Below are 21,656 nucleotides of genomic sequence, written 5' to 3' on the forward strand. Positions count from 1 at the left end.
ATGAAGATAAGACCTATATTTCTGGCTCAATAATTATGATATTCCTTAAACACTGCCGGGAAAGGGGAAAAGCTGAAGAGACGATAAAATAAATTAAGCATGGCAATAAGAGATAAACAGCAACCAAACAGGCACCCTGAGCCCAGGGAGAGGGAGTGGTACAGCTTGTGAACAGTGACTGAAGGCACTCTAGACAATTAAAGAGGCAGTGAGATTTCTGTTATACTCATGGGGAAGAGATTTCTAATATCAGTAACCACTAGTTACCAACATGTCTGTGACTAGAAGCGATTATAAGTCCTTGGGAGTTACACCACTCTTGGATCTGGCTTTAAACAAAAATGCCAACAGACAAAAATTACTCAGTTTTACTCACTGAGTAAGCATGAAGAACCTAAAGAATGTGCTGAATGCAAAGAAGAAACTGAAATCAATAAAGTCAAAGGAGCAATTGCTCTACATCCATCTCACTACTGGACTGGTCGCTTGACACCAAAGGAGCTCTTGAGTCTGCACCTATGAGTTCCTCTCACCAAAATCTTGCATTAGAGATAGCTATTACTGAGATAGTAATGTCAACTGATCTAACCATGAACGAGAATCTGTCTCTTCATAACCAAACAAACACTGAGAATGCCCTTGCAAAGCAATTAGTTGCATTAAAGTTGGGACAAACTGAAATGATGCCTAATAATGATATGAGTTCTTACAAGAATAAATTGAGGAAGATGACCATGGCTGGTGCCCTACTTTGATTAAAGACATAGCATCAAATTAACCCTTTCTAATGGTGTGCAATAATTTGTTAACTATTTCGGTGGATTTAATAAAATCTAGTCCATGTTCCAAAGAGGAACAGGCAACAGGAACAGACATCCACAAAGACATCACAGTAATCAATGGAACTCCCACGCAACCCACTAAAAGCAGACAAAGGAGAAAAACCAAGCTGAAGAAGATCATCAGGAAACTCAGCTGAACTCAATCTGAACTCAAGATTCCATATTTAGCATTCTCAGAGGCTCGAGCATATAATACAAAAATTAGTTACTAACAGAAATTGAACATCATATCACAGATTACTACTTATTTAATACATCTAAATCCTGACTGACATTAAGTCTAATTCAAATCTCACTCATAGTCCTAATTTTAACATCCATATCTCTCACTCTCTCACTCATATCCTAACTTTCACCCTGACTCTAATTTTTATCTCAGACCCTAACTTCCCTAAGATCTCCAACTCCCCTACCCACTTCTGACAGATATCTATTCCTAACCCTGACAGATCCAGCTCTCACTCTAACTGCCAGACACACCTGCCTTTTAAAAATCCCCTCAGAAATTCAGCCAGTCACCAGTCATTCCTGACATTTCATATGAGTTTATCACACGAAGGAGATTGGGAGTTTATCCCGTGAACATCCTGGAAAAATCGCGTAATTAGGTGAAATGGTTTCACACGATGTCGCACAAAACCTGCCATTAAAGTGGTCACAAAGAAGCATTATCGAGCATCTTTTTACTTTTGGGATTTCAGCAACAATGCATTTCAAATATCACTTTCTTTGCACAATTGTGTGTGATAATCATTTGCGCAATTACTTGCCATTTTCACTTTATTTGTGGGATGCTTTAAATGCTCTTTAATCTCCCTTTAATGCCAAAATTATCCCCAGTGTGATAAACTCCATACTGCCATTGCCTTCCAACACTTTACTTTATTACATTTGTTTATACATACCATATAGGCATCCCTCTGTATCCATGCATTTTAATCCATTGATTCAAGGATCTACAGTTTGAAAATATTTAAAAAAACATAAATTCCAAAAAGCAAACCTTGATTTTGCCATTTTATATAAGGGACACCATTTTATTATGCCACTGCATTTCATGGGACTTGAGCATCCATGGATTTTGCTATCCATTGGGGGGGGGGTGTCTTGAAACCAAACTCCAGAGGATAACCAACAGCCCACTGTATTTTGTTGTTGCTGTGTGCCTTCAAGTTGTTTCTGACTTAGAACAAAGTGAACTTATCATGGGGTTCCTTGTAAGTTTTGTTTAGAAGGGGTTTGCACTTCTTATGAGGTCCAAAGTCACCCAGTTGGTTTCCATGGCCAGGCAGGAATTTAAATCTTGGTCCCCACAGTCATAATCCAATGTTCAAACCACTACACCATGTTGGCTTTCATTACCATACTTTACAGTGCACCCTTCACATCTGCGGGATTTGATTCTGGTGGACCCCATGGATGAGGGAAAATGTGCTGTTCAAACTCCATTATGGTCAATGGGTAGTGACATGTGATTGGCCACATCACACTGCCAGTATTAGAATGGGGTGTGGACACACAAGTCTATGGGTGGATGGCCTGGCAATAGGATGGGCCCACTGTACTATAATTTATGTAGTAAGTGCAACAAAAGTCCATGACATAAAAGTCCATCCCAAAATTCCATAATATCACATGCATCAACAGTACAGTATACCTCCCCTTGCCTTGTACATTGAATAATAATAATAATAATAATAATAATAATAATAATAATAATAATAATAATAATAATAATAATAATAATTCAAAGTGGTGTACAACAAATACAAAGTCCTTTCCCAACAGAAAATTCTTTCACAAAGTCTGTGGACTTCAATAAAATTAGTTAACAGGGGCATAATTTAACCTGACCTTTGAGAGAAATAAAGTTATAATGCTAACAACCCAAACCACTATACCACACTTGCATTATAGGAACTCTATCAAAGTTCAGATTAAATTAACTAATCTCATTGAAATCCACAGGCTTTGTGAAAGGATTTTCCATTGGGAAAAGACTTTGTACTTGAGGCTGTATAGAAACAGCAGTCCTTCTGAAGAAATAAATGTTCTCTGCTATACTACATAAGTCTTCCGAGTTCATTGTTCAAGAAGTTAGTTGTGGCCAAGAAGTGGGAGACAAAAAGGGAGCTGAATTCATTGCTCCAAACTAATTCAAACTAGCCAAAAATAATTTGAGAGGACTACATTGCATGTGTTAAACATACCCTGAGCAATGTCTTAGATCGATAAATGAATCTGGAGTATATATATATATATATATATATATCAAAGTTCTTGAGGCCAGTTTATAATTTTAAAAATGCAATTAAACTGGGGGAAGGGGAGTTCCTAGGCAGGAAAAGATGTGTTTTCAGGGTTCCCTTCAGTCCTGAAATGTATCAACTGCTACACATATGCTGAATTTCTCAGCCACAGTCTGTCTGAGAGTATCCAAAAATTGTTGCCAAAGGAGCCAAATGTTGTTCTTCCAGAGGGTATGGCTTCCTCATTAGGTTGCTGTTCCTGCTTCTGTCTTTCACATATTCTCCATCAGATGTTAGTTGATGGCATAGTTTGATGTGAGTTAGATCAAGTGGGGAGCAACAGTGTATGTACATCTCCAGATCCTCAGATTCTCCAAGTGCCATTCTGCCATGTTATTGCCTTTCACATTTCCATTTCCAAAATTTCATATCCACTCAGGTGAGCCAGTCTGCCAGACCAGCAGACCATCTACTCCAGCTCTCTGTCCCGCAGCAATACACAGCTAAACCCCTCCTGAGAAGTGGCTGCCCAACCTGTGTTTAAAGACATCCAGTGACTGGGAGCCCCCCACCTTCTCATGCCCTGCTTGTTGTCTTCCCTTTGACATTTGCTTGGCTACTGTGGGAATACTGCTCTCGGCAGGTCTTTAATCTGATCAAGCAGAACTCTCCTTATGTTCTTTTCCTGTCTGTTAGAAAAAGCAACCTATTCCCTCAGGACTTGTAACTTTCACTCCCTACACATGTTAAAAGTAACCCATTGGGGAATGCAAAATCAAAGGTCGCCTCCAGTGTCAGTTCAGAAGAGTGTCTACCTCAGCTATCAGAAATCTGAGAAACAATAATTTAGTCTGTTCTCACAGAGTTGTAGTCAATGTATATTACTGGCCACATCAGTGTAACTTTCTTGGCAGCTTTGTGCTGGGTTTTCTACCCTTGAAAGGTGTTTACAGGTTGGAAAAGCTTTGTTCAAGCATATTCCAATGGAGTGTGATCTCTGCTGCTCTGTGTCTACAGAGAGGAAGACGAGTACCGCCAGCAGCAAATACGAAGACAGCGATGGATGCTATCTGCAGAAAAGCAAGAAGAAAAAGGTGCCCCTTCAACAGCTTTCAGCAAATAGTAGCATCACCAAAACAGAACGCCCTAGAAGCAGCTGCTCCGCTGCTAACTTGAGGGCCAAGAAACTGGTCATCCGAATGCTGATTGTGATTGTGATTTTGTTCTTCATATGCTGGACTCCCATTTTCAGTGTCAATACCTGGCGTGCCTTTGACACTGTATCAGCAAACCTGCTTCTTTCAGGAGCCCCAATCTCTTTCATCCATTTGCTGTCCTATACATCAGCCTGTGTGAACCCCATCATCTACTGTTTCATGAACAAGCGTTTCCGCATGGGTTTTCTAGCAACCTTCACTTGCTGTGCCAAGCAGAAACTTCCTGTGGCTAGAGCAGAGATGGCAGAGGATGAGGAAGGGAAGACCACTGGTGCATCACTTTCCAGGTACTCATACACAAACATGTATGCATCTGCTCCACCATGAACTAGACTGATACAAGGAGGGGGGGGGGTGTATGGATTTTATTTCTCCTGCAATTGCCTTGATGTGATGAATCCATCTATCATACCTTTGTACAAATATGCTTAAGTAAATTGGATGTACGTAGGAGTAGAAAATCAACCAAACAAGAATGTCTCAAAGTCTCCCATCAGGCAGAAAGACATTCCAGCTTCTAATTTCAGACAAGACAGAAGATATTTCAGATAGAAAAGATCAGTGAAGATAGCCCTTAGGTTGTGTATTGCTCATAAACACAAACACATGCCGAAAACACTTATATTTTATATTGGTAAATACTCTTTATGACAACTAGCCAGAACTAGTTTCACTGTCAGCTGCTTCAATATTGAATTAGGTTCTCCAAAGCAAAGGCTTATCTGTATCAAGGTTTGAATTGTCATATTCTAAGCCCTGCATCCCCAAACAAGAACTAAGATTAAATCAAAACTCTATTTTTTAAAAAAGAAAAATAGCCTTTTTGGCTGCTAGGCTTTAGTGCCTTGAAATTATCATTATGAAAGATAAGAAGAACATATCAATGTTAATCAGAAGGGTAATGGTGCTTTGAAAGGTAATGGTGCTTTGAAGCAGCATTTTTTCAAAAATGTTCTTGCTTGGAGGATGAATTGTGAAGCCAGTACATTTTGACTGTATATCCTATGCTTGATCAGATGTTTACTCTGGTATTCTGATTCCAACAGTGGCAACCATTGGCTTTGCTTTCAGGCAGTTTTTCATCTACCCACCACTCCGCTGCCATCAACCACTTTTCAGAATGCACTGTGTCTCAACAGAGAGGTTGCATTTCAGTATCATGCTGATAGCTATTGACAGAACTGTCAATCACACCTTTGTCTAACCCTTTTCAAACCCATTTTTTTTTTAAAAAGGAATGTTTAATCATTTTCTTTTTCAACAATTCATCAGTTAGCATCCATTTCAAAGTCGGTGCTCTTTGATTAAGCTAAAAGAAATGGCAAGTCAAAATATGTGATCAAGAACTCATTATTAGCTGGAAAATGAACCTTTCAGATCTCTTTTGTCATTCCTCACCACAGTAACATGTCAGAACAAACTCTCCAAAATACACATCCACACACCTTTTCAATAACTTAACATTTAAAAAACAATAGCCTATTTTTTCCAAACTCAATGGGAACTTCTGGCCACCCTTACATTTTCCTTTATGGGTTGTTGTTGGGTTTTGGGGGCATTGTTGGACGTAGGTCCACCTCTCCCTAGAGGATCACAGGCTGGACCATGGCATCTTGCCGCCTGAGGCACAGCTTCCAATAACATCTCCAACTTATCCCCCTAGTATGTATGTTTATCAAATTACTTTGTTCCACAAGGCAGAAAACTGAATAAGTGTCTCTCTCTTTTCATTGACAGTAAAATGTTGTTGTGTGCCTTCAAGTCATTTTCAACTTATAGTGACCCTAAGGCAAAGCGATCATGGGGTTTTCCTGGCATGATTTGGTCAAATGAGGTTTGCTATTGCCTTTTCCTGAGACTGAGAACATTTAACTGCCCAAGGTCACCCAGTGAGTTTCCATGGCTGAGCGGGGATTTGAACCTTGGTATCCAGAGTTGTAGTCCATCACTTAATAATAATAATAATTAATAATTTGTTTTATTTATATACCGCTATTCCAAAGATCATAGCGGTGAACAGCAAGTAAGCTAATTAGTAAGTAAATCCCATTAGACCATTAGACCATTAGACCATGCTGGCTTCATGTACCATAAGCTTTCAAAGACTTGTTCTGCTTCCTCAGATGCATGGAGATTATGAAAGTTTATGCTACAACATCTGTTGCTCAGGTGCTTCAAGATCCCTTTGCATGCTGATATTTGAGAGTAACACAGCTATGTCTCTCAATTTGGTGAGAGCTATACTTTGAGTATTTTCAATGTGTACTGAAAATACTATTTCTAAATCTAAGCTGTTAGAGTTGTTTCACGAAAACGTAATTCACTATTATTAATCATTTCTGTCATTTGAACAGTGACATGTCATGATTCTCACCATTCAGTAATGCATTGCTTTTCTCAAAAAAAACCTAAAAATGAACCAAACCTTTCAAATGTTCCACAAAATAATGTACAAAAACAATGATCAATGCCATTTATAACTCAAAATAGTTGCACTTTTATTGTTATAATGCAAAAAGTGGCATTCATTGCTCCCCTAAAAGTAACAAGTAACACTGTGCCATTTCATGGGTTACCTCAAAGTTTTCAGAATAGTGAAAGTTTTCGGAATAATGTCTATAAAGGGAAGCTGGCAATAGAAACTTCTCAGCAAAGGTTAAATGTACACACACAGTTTTGCCTTTATATCATTGTTTGACAGTGGTGGCTTTCCAGATTTTTTGGGTTGCAAAATCCATAAACTATCATCATACAAAATAATAATACAAAATAAAATGGTGAAAAAATACAATGCACTGGCCTTCTGAAGGAACAGGGAAGTGCCAGGGAACTAGCTGAGGACTTTATCTTATCACACAATGTCATGTTTATTCATTTGCTGCTTTGTTTTTCCTTTGTTTCTGTAGTGCACCTTTTCATTGACAGGGAAACCCTCTCAATAGGCTTCTAATATTGCTCCTGTTGTATTAGTCCCCCTAGTGCAATAGGTCTCTTTCACGGCAATAAGGAATAATGATGAATGGCATGAAGGGGCATGATTCTCCTTCTTTCCCCCCTTGCTATTCTCAAGCAGGTTGAGGTTGGTTTTACTCTGTTTTTCATTTATTTTTTAATGTTATTTTCACTATGATGATGTAATTACTGAAAAAGTAAAAAAGAAAGAAAGTAAAAACCACTAAAGGAACGGAGTAAAACAACCTTGGCAAAAGCATGGATGGTGAGTTTACGGAACCAGTGCAGAAGAAACCATGGCATGCCAAAGTGGCACACTTAGGTGTTTGAAGAGAAGTGTGATACTGAACATTTTCAAGCCAGTATGTTCCCATTTGCTTCACGAACTCGATGGTTGCAAGAAAAAAATGCCGGTGTCCTGAGTTAGGGGTTTCTTCCATCCGACCTAGTAAGTAAAAGAGAAATAGGTTGCAGGTTGAAACACCAGGTGAAAACCAAGGTGGAAGCAAACTGAATTAGACTAAAGGTGAACTCGAGACTGAATGGGGAGATTTTTTTTTCTTTAAAAAATGTGGAGTACCAGGAGGAATAAGGAAGTGGAAGAGAAGCAAATGTGCTAGGAGCCTGAAAACATGTTCCCTCCATGGTGTCAGGAATCTTACTGTAAGTACCTGAATGGATGGAAGAACAAGATCAAAAGGCTGGCAGCTTCTGCACAGCCCCTGTGTATGTATGTACCTTAAAGTCACCTGTTGACTTTGTCAATTCCAGGGATTCATAGGTTTTCTTGGGCAAGTAGTAGTAGTAGTACTTATTTCTTACCTTCCTCTCCCCATGGATCGAGGCGGGGGAGTACTGAGAGATGGTTTTGCCAGTTTCTTCCTCTGATATATAGCCTACAGCTCCTGGACTTTGTTGGTGGTCTTCCATCCAAGTACTAAGCAAGCCTGACCCTGCTTAGTTTCCAAGATCAGAGAGAATCTAGTGCCCTTAGGATATGTAGGCCTCTGTGGACCAAAATTGCCTGAAGGGAAGAAATTCTAGCTATGGCTATTAGCCATATTGGATTATTGAAATAGGTCACTATTTCAATAATCCAATATGGCTAATAGCCATAACTAGAACTTCTCTTCCTTTTTATAGCTCCTTTTAAAACCTTGTCTGGAATTGTCCCTCAAAAAGAATCCAAGGGTGTCAAAACTCTTTCGCCGTTAGATCCTTGAACAAAACTAAACAGGGGGACCTTAGTCTCTGCTGGTTCTCACTACCACACAGGAGTTGTTAATGTTTATTGCAGCTAATGGCTTTTCATTGCTTTACAACGTAGGAACAGTGAGGCTTCTATTTGCCAATTCAAAAATATGTGCTTATGGTGGCTGTATACTAAAGGAGTTGTATAAAGAATAAAACATTTGTACATATCCAGCATCCTGATCACCTTTTTGCAAAAGAAGGGGAAGCTTCTCCTAGTAAACATGGTAAAACAAGATTATTCTGAATGAAAAGGAGAAGCATGACAAGTCCTTGGGCTCTGTTCTCCTCAAGTCTTAGACAGATATTTTTGTTCCAGATTTAATTACTCAGTTACAGCATTCTGAGCATTCCATATAAAATGACTTAATGAAGAGATCACTATTCTTTGTTCACTCATTTTTATGGGACATTCACAGAAGGCTGCACTAAAAAATATAAGGGGTCATAGCAGTACACAGAGCACAACACCTCCAACAAATACAGAGTAATCAGTTGATCTCTATTAAGGCAAGAAACCATTGCCAAGCTGGCCAGAGAAAAATTGCTTTATGTGTTGATGACTGAAATAGGGTATTACCAGCATTTATTGTTATTTTCCATGCGTGTGGCTGCATTAGATCTGATGATGAAAAGGTCTTATTATGACTTCATGAGAGACAGAGAGACAGACACCTCTTGCCTTAACATGAATAAACTGGTTCTATTATGTTACAGTTTGGGGCTTTTGTTGGGTGTGCTGTATTGCATGAAATCCAGTAATCATCAGCCAGTATTCTCTCTGTGGCTCTTCCATCTTCTCTCAGACTGCAGAGGGTCTCCCATCTCTTTAGAGAGATGGGGTTTCTCATGTTGTTGTGTGCCTACAAGTTGTTAACAACTTATGGTGACCCTAAGGCAAACCTATCATACAATTTTCTTGGTAAGATTGGTTCAGAAGACCTTTGCCTTCCTCTAAGGCTGAGAGCGTGCAACTTGCCCAAGACCACCCACTCTTCATGGGTGGGTTCGAACCTTGGTCTCCAAAGCCCTAGTTCAATGCTCAAATCACAACATTCTGCTGGCTCCTGGATTGACACAAGTAATATCATATTGGTAAAGTAAGCCTATCACAGAGCAGCATTACATTTGTTTTTTGTTTTTAAATCATTGGTGAGTAGCTTATTATGATGCTGTTTATGTTATCTGATCTCTCATTTAGTGATATCAATGGATGTAATTTAAACAAGGCTAAGTCTGTAATCCAACACAATGGAATTCACCAAATGGTAATAAGCTGCTAATGTAAAATGGCTCTGGAAGAGAGATAGGAGAATTCATGGAGCTAAGGTTTACAATCGTTGCTAGCTATACCTGCTAATGTTGAGAGATACCATGTTGTAGTTGTGTTCCTTCAAGCTGTTTCTGATTTATGGTGAACTATCACAATTTTCTTGTCAAGGTTTGTTCAGAGAGGGATTTGTCTTTGCCTTCCGCTGAGGATGAGAGATTGTGACTTGCCCCAGGTCATCCAATGGGTTTCTGTGACTGAGCAGGGTTCTGAACCCTGGTCTCCAGATTCATATTTCAAAGCTCAAACCATTATAACATGCTGGCTTTGAGAGAGATGCTCTACCCTGAGACAGATTTTAAGGAGGTTGTTGGAGAAAGAAGAATCCTTTCCACAAAGAGAAACCTTCATTTGGCAGAGGAAAACTAGTTAGATTGCATCTAATTAGTTCAGAGTTACAGTACTATTATTCTATCATTCCATCATTTTATTTAAGCAATTAATATAACTATTTACACCTCTCAGAATCCCATGGCCAATATGCTCCAATCCCTGGCAATTGGAGTTTGGGGTTGGAATTGGAATTGCAATTGGAAAGAAGTGGTGATGCAGTATTATGAGAAAATTGACATCAAGGTATGAAAAAATATGTACAAGAAGACTGCAAGATGTTTGTTTCCTGTTCTTTTAGTACGTAGATTAATGATGTGTGTATCTGGCTATGTACTACTGCCCATCAACTGTGTACTTGCCCATGTTACTTAAATGATTACTTTAATCTGTCTTCATTATCATGTGTTTTTGGCTCTGCAGTGTAACTTTAAATGTATTCCTCATTCTCCTGAAGAAGACAAAAAAGGGATTCTATAATTTATATTAAATGTATGCACTTGTTTGGTGAAAGCTCTCTCCTGAACATTCAGATATAAAGCTATGTAATTTTAATATGCTTACTTTCATAAATTCCAAAACCATCTATTAAAAGCATTGTTATTTTACCTGGACATGTTACCTGTTTTTCATATATTATAAATGCAAATAAATGACCAAATAAATAAATAAATAGGCTTTCTATAGCCATGTAGAATACATTCTCATTATTCCCCGCCCCCATTTACATTTCATCAAGATCTTCATGCAACTCAGATCATGCACCTCATGAACTTTGGGGAAGAACACAGGTCTGGATGACCATTTGGCTTGATCTTCCAAATTCTTCTTAGCTTCTTATTTTAAAAAATGTATATGAAGAGGCTACCCATAACCTTGACATTACATGCTACAATGGCTCCACCCTGGCACCACAACACCAGGAGGCCTTTATCACTACACATAACACAATTATATTTCACCCTTTAACTGCATTGGCTGCATCTTGGCTGCATCTTATGGAATCTTGGGGTGGCACTAGAGCTCTCTAGCAGAGGATTGTAAATGTCTCATGAAACAACAAATCCCAAGATAAAACCCTTGGCAGTTAAAGTGGTATGCAAATATTCTGTGTAGTATACATTTTATTTATTTATGGCATTTATATCCCACCTCCGCCCCCCCAAAAAAATCGGATATAAAACAGATTCTGTTGATTGAACAGAACATCTGCAATGTGTTTGTACATATATAGTCCACTCCACACAAGGTGACCAGTTGTCTTCCTTTTCCCAGACGTGCCCTACATTTCAATCTTCTGTCTAGGAGGAATTTCATAATGTCCTCCATTTTGAGCATGACTAAGAACCATGAATTTACATTTATATTGGTGTTTTTAGCTTTTCTTTTGTCATGTCCTCCTTACTTCTTGAACATCCTACATTTTGCTGTACCTTGTCCTCCTTTGTAGTGATGATGTTTGGTAACCCTGTCTCCATGCAGCATGTGGTGGTTGAATGAAATGGTGGTTGTAATGTTTTCCTGAAGAATGAGGTATAGGCCAAAAACATCTTTATTCTGAAGAGACCTCATGATTTTGCTTATGCTTCTTGGTAACTGTACCCACCCTACCCCTCCACTATCTTCAGGTTAAATCTTCAAATTACAAGCCCCTTAGTACTTGAGATTGTCCCTAAGTTATAAGTCCACCATTATAGTGATCACAAAATATGCATTTTAACACACAAGCAGAAATGTAGTTGATTATGATTTACATTAGTGTACACAGCACTTTAGGAAGTACAGTAGTATAAAGACAGATCTCTGTCTTGGGGACTTTACAATTTAGTCTGCCTTGTTTCTCTTGTATCCTATAGGAATGAAACAAATTAAAAGTTGCAGAGAAAAGAGCAAGAAAGAGGGTGCCTTTAAAGGAGGGTGGAGAAGAGGAAGTTACAATGGGATGGAAAAAGGAAGCCACAGAGTTGACAAGCAGAGAGTAATTATTCTGAAACTGGAATTCACCTACTCCCTGTGAACAAGACAGGTTCCAAAGCTCAGTGTTACGTCAAATTCATCCATATATCTGCCTCCTTCCTCCACACTTCCAGTGTAGAAGATACTCTTCCTGAGCATGCTGAGAGGGATTAGATTGCTGCACATATCCAAGGATTTTAAGGCTTAGTGGTAAACGTGGGGCTCAGGCTTTCTAAGGCCTGTAATCAGCTCAACTTTTGTTACCTTGCAGGCCAAATGTTTCCCACCAGACTGGTATGGAAACTCACTATAGATGCTATTTTAACCAATGTAAATGGGTTGCCAAGCACTGACAATCCATACTATATGACTGGTGAATTTTAGCCAGGTGCACAACAAGCCATAAAGGTCTGGTTGAAAGTCACACACTGTAAGAGCAATTGGTGTTTGAATAAACCATTGGCATGATATGGACAGGGACAGAAATCTCCCCCATACTCAGCTGAAGTAAAGGGTGCAAGCTTGTTTTCTGCTACTCCGGGGAACAGGACCCAGAACAATGGATGCAAGCTACAGGAAAAGAGATTCCACCTCAACATTAAGAGGGACTTCCTGACAGTAAGGGCTGTTTGACAGTGGAACACACTCCTTCGGAGTGTAATGGAGTCTCCCTCCTTGGAGGTCTTTAAGCAAAGGCTGGATGGCCATCTGTCAGGGATGCTTTGAGATTTCCTACATGGCAGGGGGTTGGACTGGATGGCTTTTGTGATCTCTTCCAACTCTACGATTCTGTGATTCTATGATTCTAAGTCATAATCTTGTCCCCAGAAGAAAACTATTGTAGCTCTAGATTTTTTTTATAAGCTCTCATAACCTCACTTTCCTTCTCTCAGTAACAAAAATCCACCAAACAGTGATACCGTTATTGGACCAACCAAAATATACATGTTGCAAACTTTCAGAGCTTCACAGGCTTCTTCATTACAAACCAAACAAGGTAAATATGGATAGATATATATGCTGGTGTGTAAAACCATCCTAACGTGGTCCGTACAATCCACACAGTAACCAAAAATGTTGCTTGTCTTTTGGAAACAGTACAAAAAGGCCTCTGGGGTGATACATGTTACATCCCATGTTTCTTTTTTTATTTGGCATGCTGGGCTTCCCACTGAAGATGAGCAGAACAGAAGAGACATTTTTTCTTGGTTCAGTAAAGGTAACCAACTTTGTAAGGCTGGAGGGTGGAGGAACGTATTCCTGCTGAGCGAGATTCTTTGTCTGGGTCCCCAGAGATCAGCTGCCACATGAACAGTTTCCTTCTGTTTTCCCGAACACCTTTGTAACACAAGATGCAAAACCCCGAGGGAGCAAGATGTCAGCTGTCCACACTGCTCCACAAAACATCTATAAAATGCACTCATTACACTCTGCAGGAAGCTAAACTTAAAGAACTGGTTGGCACCTGTTGGCTAAGTGCCAGCCATTTTAATTTTTCCATGTTGTTTAAACGGTTCAGAAGCCTCCCTTCAGGAACAGCAACAGGAAGGAAAGAGGTTATATTTAAGTGCGAACTGAGGCTGAATTGAAGAAGAGCGATTGCAAAATAGCATGTCTGGAAATGACGAGGTATCACATTGGTTTTACTGAGGAGTGCACATCAATCCTTGTCCATTGTGGAGGGAAATTTTCAGAGTGGCTTTTCATTCTCACAAAATGTGAGGCTTACCAATAAGACAGTTATGCAACTAAGAGGCCTGGGATCAGAATGTTAATTTTAGCCCCTATGTAGGGGATGAACTTCAAGGGAGAAATTACTGAGACGCAGATTTTAAAAATCCCTCCTCTGCTTGCATGGTGAGCTTGGTCAAGAGTAGTGCCCTCAGCCATTTACTTAGCAAGTAAAAAAGAAGTAAGGCTTCCCTGGACACTATGTTGTACAAGAGACCAACTGAATTAACAGGAACATGGTGAGTCAACCTTCATGTACGTTCCATTGATTCAGTTGGTCTACTATACTTGGGACGACGAGACAGAAAAACCTGGAGGTTTCTCATTGATAAGGTCACCATAAGTTGAAGTCAACTTGATGGCATTAATACTGCTTGGCAGACAAATAATTGGGTTTGAAAGCAAATCAAGCATGAATTCTCCCAAGAAGACAAAACGACTAAATTCAGGCTATCATATTTTGGATGCATGCGATGACATTACTCATTAAAATTATAATAATGCTTGGTGACATGGAAGGCAGTGGAAGGCAGTGGAAAAAGAAGATGACATTATATAGGTGGACAGACTCAAGCAAGCCATGGGCAGAACACAAGCAAGGTTATCGACGATAGAGTGTTTTGGAGATCTCTCATACCATAAATCCAAACTGACTCAACAGCAATTAACAACAGTTTGCTTGGCAGTGTTGAAGTATGGTCAAGATCATCTGTAGGCCCCAGAGCACCAGCCTCTCTCCCTGAAGAGAATCCAAGCACAGGAGAGCTGGCTGCTTCAAGGTTCAAAGCACAACCATACTTTCTTTATGTCAAAGGAGGGGGATCTATTGACCCCACCAGTTCAAACACTGTTGTTGGACTTCCCACTCAAATCACTCCTGACCCTTCCCCATGAATCCTGAGGGCCTGAAGCTAATAAGAATGATGGTTCAACAATATCTAGAGGACCAGGGGCTTTCCATGCTGGCATGAATCCACCCTGCACTATAAGACCTCTGGACTACTTGGCTGGGAATGAGACACCTAACAAAAAGCCAACAAGGGGATAAGACTTGTGGAGAGACTCCTATATTCCCAGATCATGGTATTGATCTACCTACTCACTGAGGTTATGGTTTCTCACTCACTTCATTCCTTTTTCATGCTATGGTGACTTGGAGGAGAAAGAGAGTCTGAGATGAGTGTCAGAAAAAGGAAAGTGAGCTCATAAAGAGCATAGTCCTTTGTTACTTTGCCTCTGAATTTAGCCTCTACTGCCACCACCACCATCCAGCAGTCACTCCCCATGTTTATAGAGAAGAACAGGGATAAGATTTCCATTTGACTTTTTTGTGATATGGGGGAGCTCAGTCCACTCCCTAAGTCACTACATCACAGGGAAAATAAAAAGGCACTTTGCCCTGCCCTTACTTTAATGAGTTAATTCTAGGGAAATTTCTCAGCAGCTTAGCATGATTTTTCTTTCACAATTGAATATGGACCCATTAAAGCAAGCACAAATGTTGCCAAGCTCTGTTTTAATCCTCTTTGAAAACTCCTAAGGTAGAAGCTATCATCACCATGCCTTGTAGCAGAGAGTTCCAAAAATTAATTATGTAGTGAATCAATCTGCTCTGTCCACCTGCCACCACTAACTTGACTCTAGCAGGGCCTTCAAATAAACATTTTAACATACACAGTAAAACAGAGCCAGCATGGTATAATAGTTGTTTGTATCCTCTTCCTCTCAACCAGAGTTTGTGGACCAAAATATACCCAGTGATATCTACTACCTGCCTATCTGAGAGGGATGCCAGCCAGCCATAATTGTTCTCTGCTTTCCCTTGGATATTTAAGGTATACTCACAGTTTCTGGAGCATCCTTTAATTTTAAGCACAAACCCTCTTGGGTTGCAAATTCTGCCTCACACTTCCTAGGATGCCTCTGCAATATTGCTAGATGGAAAAGGTTGACTGTTACTTTTATCTGTTGTCAAGTGCCTTCAAGTCAACACTGATTTATGGTAGCCCTTGTCTAGGGATTTCTTGACAAGATTTATTTATAGGAGGTTTGCTATCGCTTTCCTCCCAGGCAGAGATGCCTTGGATTCTGATAGGATCTGACTTGCCCAGTGTCACCCAGAGGGTTTCCATGCCAAAGGGATTCAAATCCTGGTCTTCTGGAGTCCTAGTCTGTTCCCATAGTCTTTGTGACTGCTTTGGTCTGCATTAAACCACTTTGTCCCAACAATCTGAACAAGGACTGTTGGGACAAAGTCTTTTACTAGAACATGACTTGATTTCCACCACTAAGGTGCTACCACCAAGAAGATCCTTTCCCTAGCAGCCACCCATCTCACTTCACTTGCTGTGGGTGCATGGAGAAGGTTCATACACAGGGGAAAGACATCTTTCAGATGTCCTAGTCCTAAACTATTAAGGGCCTCCACAAGTTTCATTCTAGCCTCTGATTCCAAGCCAAGAATCTTTCCTGTTTGCTTTTCGTTGTCCTTGGCATCTGGGGCAAGCATATATTTGTGCTTCAGCTTGTTCTGAAAGCTTCTTCAGTTAACTGTGAGATTCTCCCACCTGTGTGCTCTTTTTATCTTTGATAGCGGCTCGCCAGGGCTTTGAAGGAGCCTGCAGGTTTGTTAAGTCAACGGAGCATTTTTTCATTTTTGAGGTGGAAACACCTGTTTTCAAGCAACATGGTGAAATTGATTTCCATTTTTTAAAAACATCTCATGTAACAAACAGCTCACACTGTTCCAGACTGCTCCCAAGCACATCTCTTCCTTTCCCCTACTTCTCCCTGGCTTCTCTTCTCATCTCTTCTCAACATTTGCATTCTATTCTTCACACTACTGACTATCTCCATTTTAATCAGCACTTAAGTCACTGCTGGAAATACAAGCAACATTTTGCCAAGTATTAACCTGTGCCTCGCAAGATGGTTCCTGTGCCACTTTAAAAAGCCAAAAGGATGCTTCCCATTGTGGTTATGCAAAATACAAAATACTTTTTTCATACCTTGAGATACAAAATATCTTCTTTTTTTTGAAAAAGGAAAAAGAAAACACACACCTGGATTTCCAATATAGATCAGGGACAGTTCGAATGAACCACGGCCGCTGCTGTCTGTAAAATGGGAGAGCTAGAAGTGGTGCACAGGCACATAAATGCATTTTCATGAAATGCAAAATATATCCCTTGCCAGTTACTCAAAACATTTGTATACTGTGTTCCAAACAAAAAGTTCTCAAAGAGGTTTACAGAAGAAAAGAGAGGCTTACAGGCATGTGCCTCTCAGAGATTTAGTTTGTGGATTGCTAGCAGAGAAGGGAGTATAACATGGGAAGCATCGAAAAGGGAAGCACTAGTGTAGGGGAAGGAAACTGGGGAATGTTAGGGGGCTGCATTAGCCTTCCAGGAGACCTTGGAGAGCCACACTTGCTACTGCAATAAAAATCTTTTGCCTCCAAATACCCCCAAAAGTACCCTAGGAAACAGGGAAGCATTCTCCTGGGCCCCTAGAGAACATTTGGATCATTTTGAGGATATATATATATATATATATATATATATATATATATAATTTTGCAAAACTTTGTTTTGAACCCTTTGGAAGGTCCAAGGCAGCTCCAGATGTGATGGAAATGCAGACACAGACACCCCATTCTGGGGCAATTTGGAGCACCAAAAATAATACTAATAAATAAATTAATATGTGTTTGCAGGTTTTTTTAACCTCTGAGGGCACTGCCACAAAAACAACCTTGAGGGCCATATGTGGCCCCCAGGCTGCACTTTGCCCTCCTCTGTACTAGTGACTCAGATCCAAACCACACTGCAGAAATAATCCAGTTTGAGACTGCTTTAACTACCCTGGCTCAATGCTAGGGTAAGTTGGGCACTGGAGGTCATAATCATAAGACACAGGTAGCTGGTGGGTCTGCTCCTACAAAGGAAATAACACAATTGATGTTAACATTGTGCCTTCTACAGCTACTCAAAGTTCAAGGATAGCTTTATCGGTGTCAAACCTGGGACCAGCACCAGCAGATCTTCTGTTTAACCTGAAGCAGCTGAGGGAGAAGTGACAGCAAATTCCACAGTGGATCCACCAGCCACCCCTGGTGTATACATAAAGGCATCTAGTAATTCCCTATTTCTAAACAAAGCTTTTTTAAATGGCCCAAAACAAGCCTGGGATGTGACAAAATTCCATTTACATGGCAAATTGTGTCCCCCAAGGTTTCTGTAAATAGCTTTTGTCATTGAGGGAGCGGGATTCTGAGCTAAGAGTGGGTTAGAGGAGAAGTGCAAGCTACCAAGGTCCAGATGAGGGCAAAAGGGCTCCAGACTCTCCAAGGCTGCCCACTGCTGGTCTATATACACTCAACCTCATCCTATGTTTGAGAAACTTACAAAGTTCACCTCCATTAATCCATCTGAACAGCCTAAAATTTCAGACATTCAATGAATATTAAAGCAGAGGAGAAAGTATTTTCAGCTACAACTTTTATTGTGCAGGCACCTTGTCTCATTCATTGAATATCACAAGGAAGTCTGGATGATACTGTTTCACAGTTGAAATCCTCCTCTGTTTAGCCAATTTTGTCTTATGACAAATGTGCTCAAGACAGGAATACGGAACAGCTGAACAACATCTTCTAAATGGTAGCTCTGGGAGCTTTCCATTAGAGAGAGAGAGAGAGAGAGAGAACACAAATCTTAAATTAATACAGCTAAAGTAGATTGTTCCAGAAATGCAAAGGAAGGTGAGCTAATAACAGGTTTGCAACAGCTCTAAATATCCGCAGAAAATTATATATACATGTCATATTATGTTTTCACAGTGCAAAATGATTGGCTGAAGAAGTACAATGGTAGGTGGAAGGAGGAGCAGAACATCCCCACTTGTACAAAATGGATATGCCACAAAATCAAATCAGACAAAAACAGCATCCCCAGTACTGAGGACTTTAGACAGTATGCTCCTTTAGCTAGCCCAGAAGTTGGCAACTGCAACAGGTTGGAGGTGAGCTGCATGAGCCAGTATTCAGCACCTGGACACTTCAAGAGTCATTGGTGTTGTGTGCCTTCAAGTCATTTTTGACATAGGGTCAGTTATGGCGACCTTAAGGCAACCCTATCACAGGGTTTTCTTGGCAAGATTTGTTCCGAGGATGTTTGCCTTTGCCTTCCTCTGAGGATGAGAGAATGTGACTTGCCCAAGATCACCCAATGGGGCTTCATGGCCAAGCAAGGATTTGAACCCTGGTCTCCAGAGCTATAGTCCAGTGCTCAAACCACCAATCACACCATGCTGTCTCTCATCATACTGTACATACAGCCTGCCAAAAATGCAACAAAATATGGAACTGGCCAGGCATCCACTTCTAGTTTTGAAAAGCTGGTTTGTTTTCATATTCAATAGTAGAGAATACCCTGAAGCTTATTTAAAAGGAGAATTGCTGCTCTAGAGGCTTTCAGAAGAAGCTTCTTTTTTGTCTTCTTGGGGAGAAAGCATGGTCTGGAGAGACTAGAGGAGTGGGGGGGGGGCACAAAAGCATCCTTGGATGGGTTGCATGAAACTGTAGAGTCACACTTTGCCTTCTGCTAAGCTGAGCACCCTTTCATGCAACATTTCCCACACATTAAAACATGGAGCTGTCAAGGAGGGCACTGCTAGTCTAGCTTCCTATCTGTCATGCTAATTTTCCATTAGGAAGGGATTCATTTTGATTTTGCAACTAGAAATGCTCTGTGACCTGAGCACCCATCTGCAATCTGGAGTGATTAGGCTCCTATACAGAATTACTCTTGAGGTAACAAAAGTCTCTCAGAGACCTCAAAAATTGTTTCCTCATCCATGTGTGAGAGAGATAAACCCTGATACTGTCGCCCACTCTAAGCTCATGTCAGCCACCCACCCAAACTATTGCTAAGCCAGGCATACATATGGGTGGGGTGGGGCAGTCTCATTGCCAATTTCTTGTTCGAACTAGGGTTAAAATGGTACTGAACCGTCAGGAGACTGATTTTTAATTCAATTTAATATTAAAATCATGGCATTAAAACCAACACTCTCAATTTACTTTAAAAAATGTAACTAAAAATACCCCAAGCCTTTGGAACAAGAGTGTGCATTACAATTCAACTTTTTAAAAAGTTCACCTACTTTGGTGCATGCCTACATGAAGACAGTAGGAAACTGTCCAACTTCTTTTCAGAACTAGCTTTTACAGTGAGACATGTAAAACAGGGCCTGCTTGGCAGTGTTATGTTGGAACCACCATGCTGATATGGTGCTCAAACACAATGCTGGAAACAGTGCCGGCAGCAGAGAACTGCACATCTTTTTTCTGGTATGAACTATGCAAGTCAAACTGACGCCGGCAATTACTTAGCCCAAGACAAGAGAATTAGGAATAACACCACCACTGTGTCTGAAAGTGAAGATCCCACTGAGCTTGAGTAATAGAAGACCATCTCCAGGGTCACCAACTAAACATCAGTTGCTTCCAGTAGACTTCATGCACTACCCAGCATTGCTCTTCTACTGTATCACACCCAAAATTGAAACTCACTTTTCACATCCAGTTTTGTGCACAGACATCCATTCTATGCACAGTAATAGACTTTAATATAGTGTGGCCAGGAGTAACAATATACTGCAGAATGACATTTTTGTCAGTGGTATCATGTTTTTGTACTGAAAAGAACTTGTTCACTAGCAGCTCTGGACAGATGGTTCCTCAGTCTGCAAGTCGAAAAGAGATGGTATCCAAATCTTGTCCATTCCTTCTTGATGGATGTTGTGTGTATGCATGGAATGAAATAATGCAGCAGATGTTTTACCAGCAGATGTCCTCCTGCTTCCTCTACAATGAAAAACAGGAGTTACATGATAGAAGCCTTACCTGAGAGTACCTCTAGTTCAAAGGGAAAATCTCAAGAGAATGACGTCAAAGTAACTCCATGTTCTGCCACTTGGGAAAGGGAGATAAGCCCAGTATAGTTTGGCTGCAGCACATACATGGCACAAGTCAACTCCCAGATAAAAATCCAGTTAAGAAAGGCTTCTGGCAGCAGGGCTGAGAAAGGGACTTGATCACAGGGCAATAAGATCACCATACCAGAATGCTACACCTCTGTGTGTGCATTTATGAATATAGGTCTTTTCTTGCTCTCTCTTTCCAAATGGATGCAGCCATGCCAGTTTTTGAGTAATGTGAATTTTACTTTGTTTTATTTGGCCATAGTTATCAGGGCAAAATCTCAAGAGACATGGGAGAAAAGTGTTGGAAGCAACCATAAACCCACGGTTGCAACAACATCCTTTTCACCCATCAGCTGTTCCCAGCTAAATAAGCCAGTATTACAGGTTGAGTCTATTTATTCAAAATGCTTGGGATCAAAAGTGTTGGGGGTTTGGCTTTTTTTCCAGATTTGGGAATACTTGCATATACATGATAAGGTATCTTGGAGATGGCACCTAAATCTAAACATGAAATTAATTTATGCTTCATATAGACTTTATACAACCCAAGCATGCCCCATCCCATGTGTATTTCTTGATATTAGGTCTACTATTCTACTGCAAATTCAAAAGAACCAAGGTCACTGCTTCCTTTGGACCCAGTCACCTAGGGAGCAGAAACTGAGCAACTGGCTGAAAAGCCTCTTGCTTGTGCCGGCCTTATGACAAAGGCCAGCCTGGGCAAGAGGCTGTTTGGTCATTGCTAGATTGGATTGGTCTCTGCTTCCTTTGCACCTGGTCACCCTGGGAGCAGCATATGAGCAGCTGGCTGTCC

General features: G+C 40.4%; 1 protein-coding gene across 1 annotated transcript in view; it reads left to right on the forward strand.

Annotated features, from left to right (window-relative positions):
• CCKAR (cholecystokinin A receptor) overlaps nt 1-4,635 on the forward strand; it is a 28,905-nt gene extending 24,270 nt beyond the window's left edge. The window contains exon 5 of the mRNA XM_042469636.1: nt 4,109-4,635. Coding sequence (XP_042325570.1) covers nt 4,109-4,635 — 527 coding nt within the window. The remainder of the gene's footprint in view (nt 1-4,108) is intronic.
• Nucleotides 4,636-21,656: the final 17,021 nt, after the last annotated feature.

This window comes from Sceloporus undulatus, chromosome 5 (assembly GCF_019175285.1).
Source record: "Sceloporus undulatus isolate JIND9_A2432 ecotype Alabama chromosome 5, SceUnd_v1.1, whole genome shotgun sequence".
Lineage (NCBI taxonomy): Eukaryota > Metazoa > Chordata > Lepidosauria > Squamata > Phrynosomatidae > Sceloporus > Sceloporus undulatus.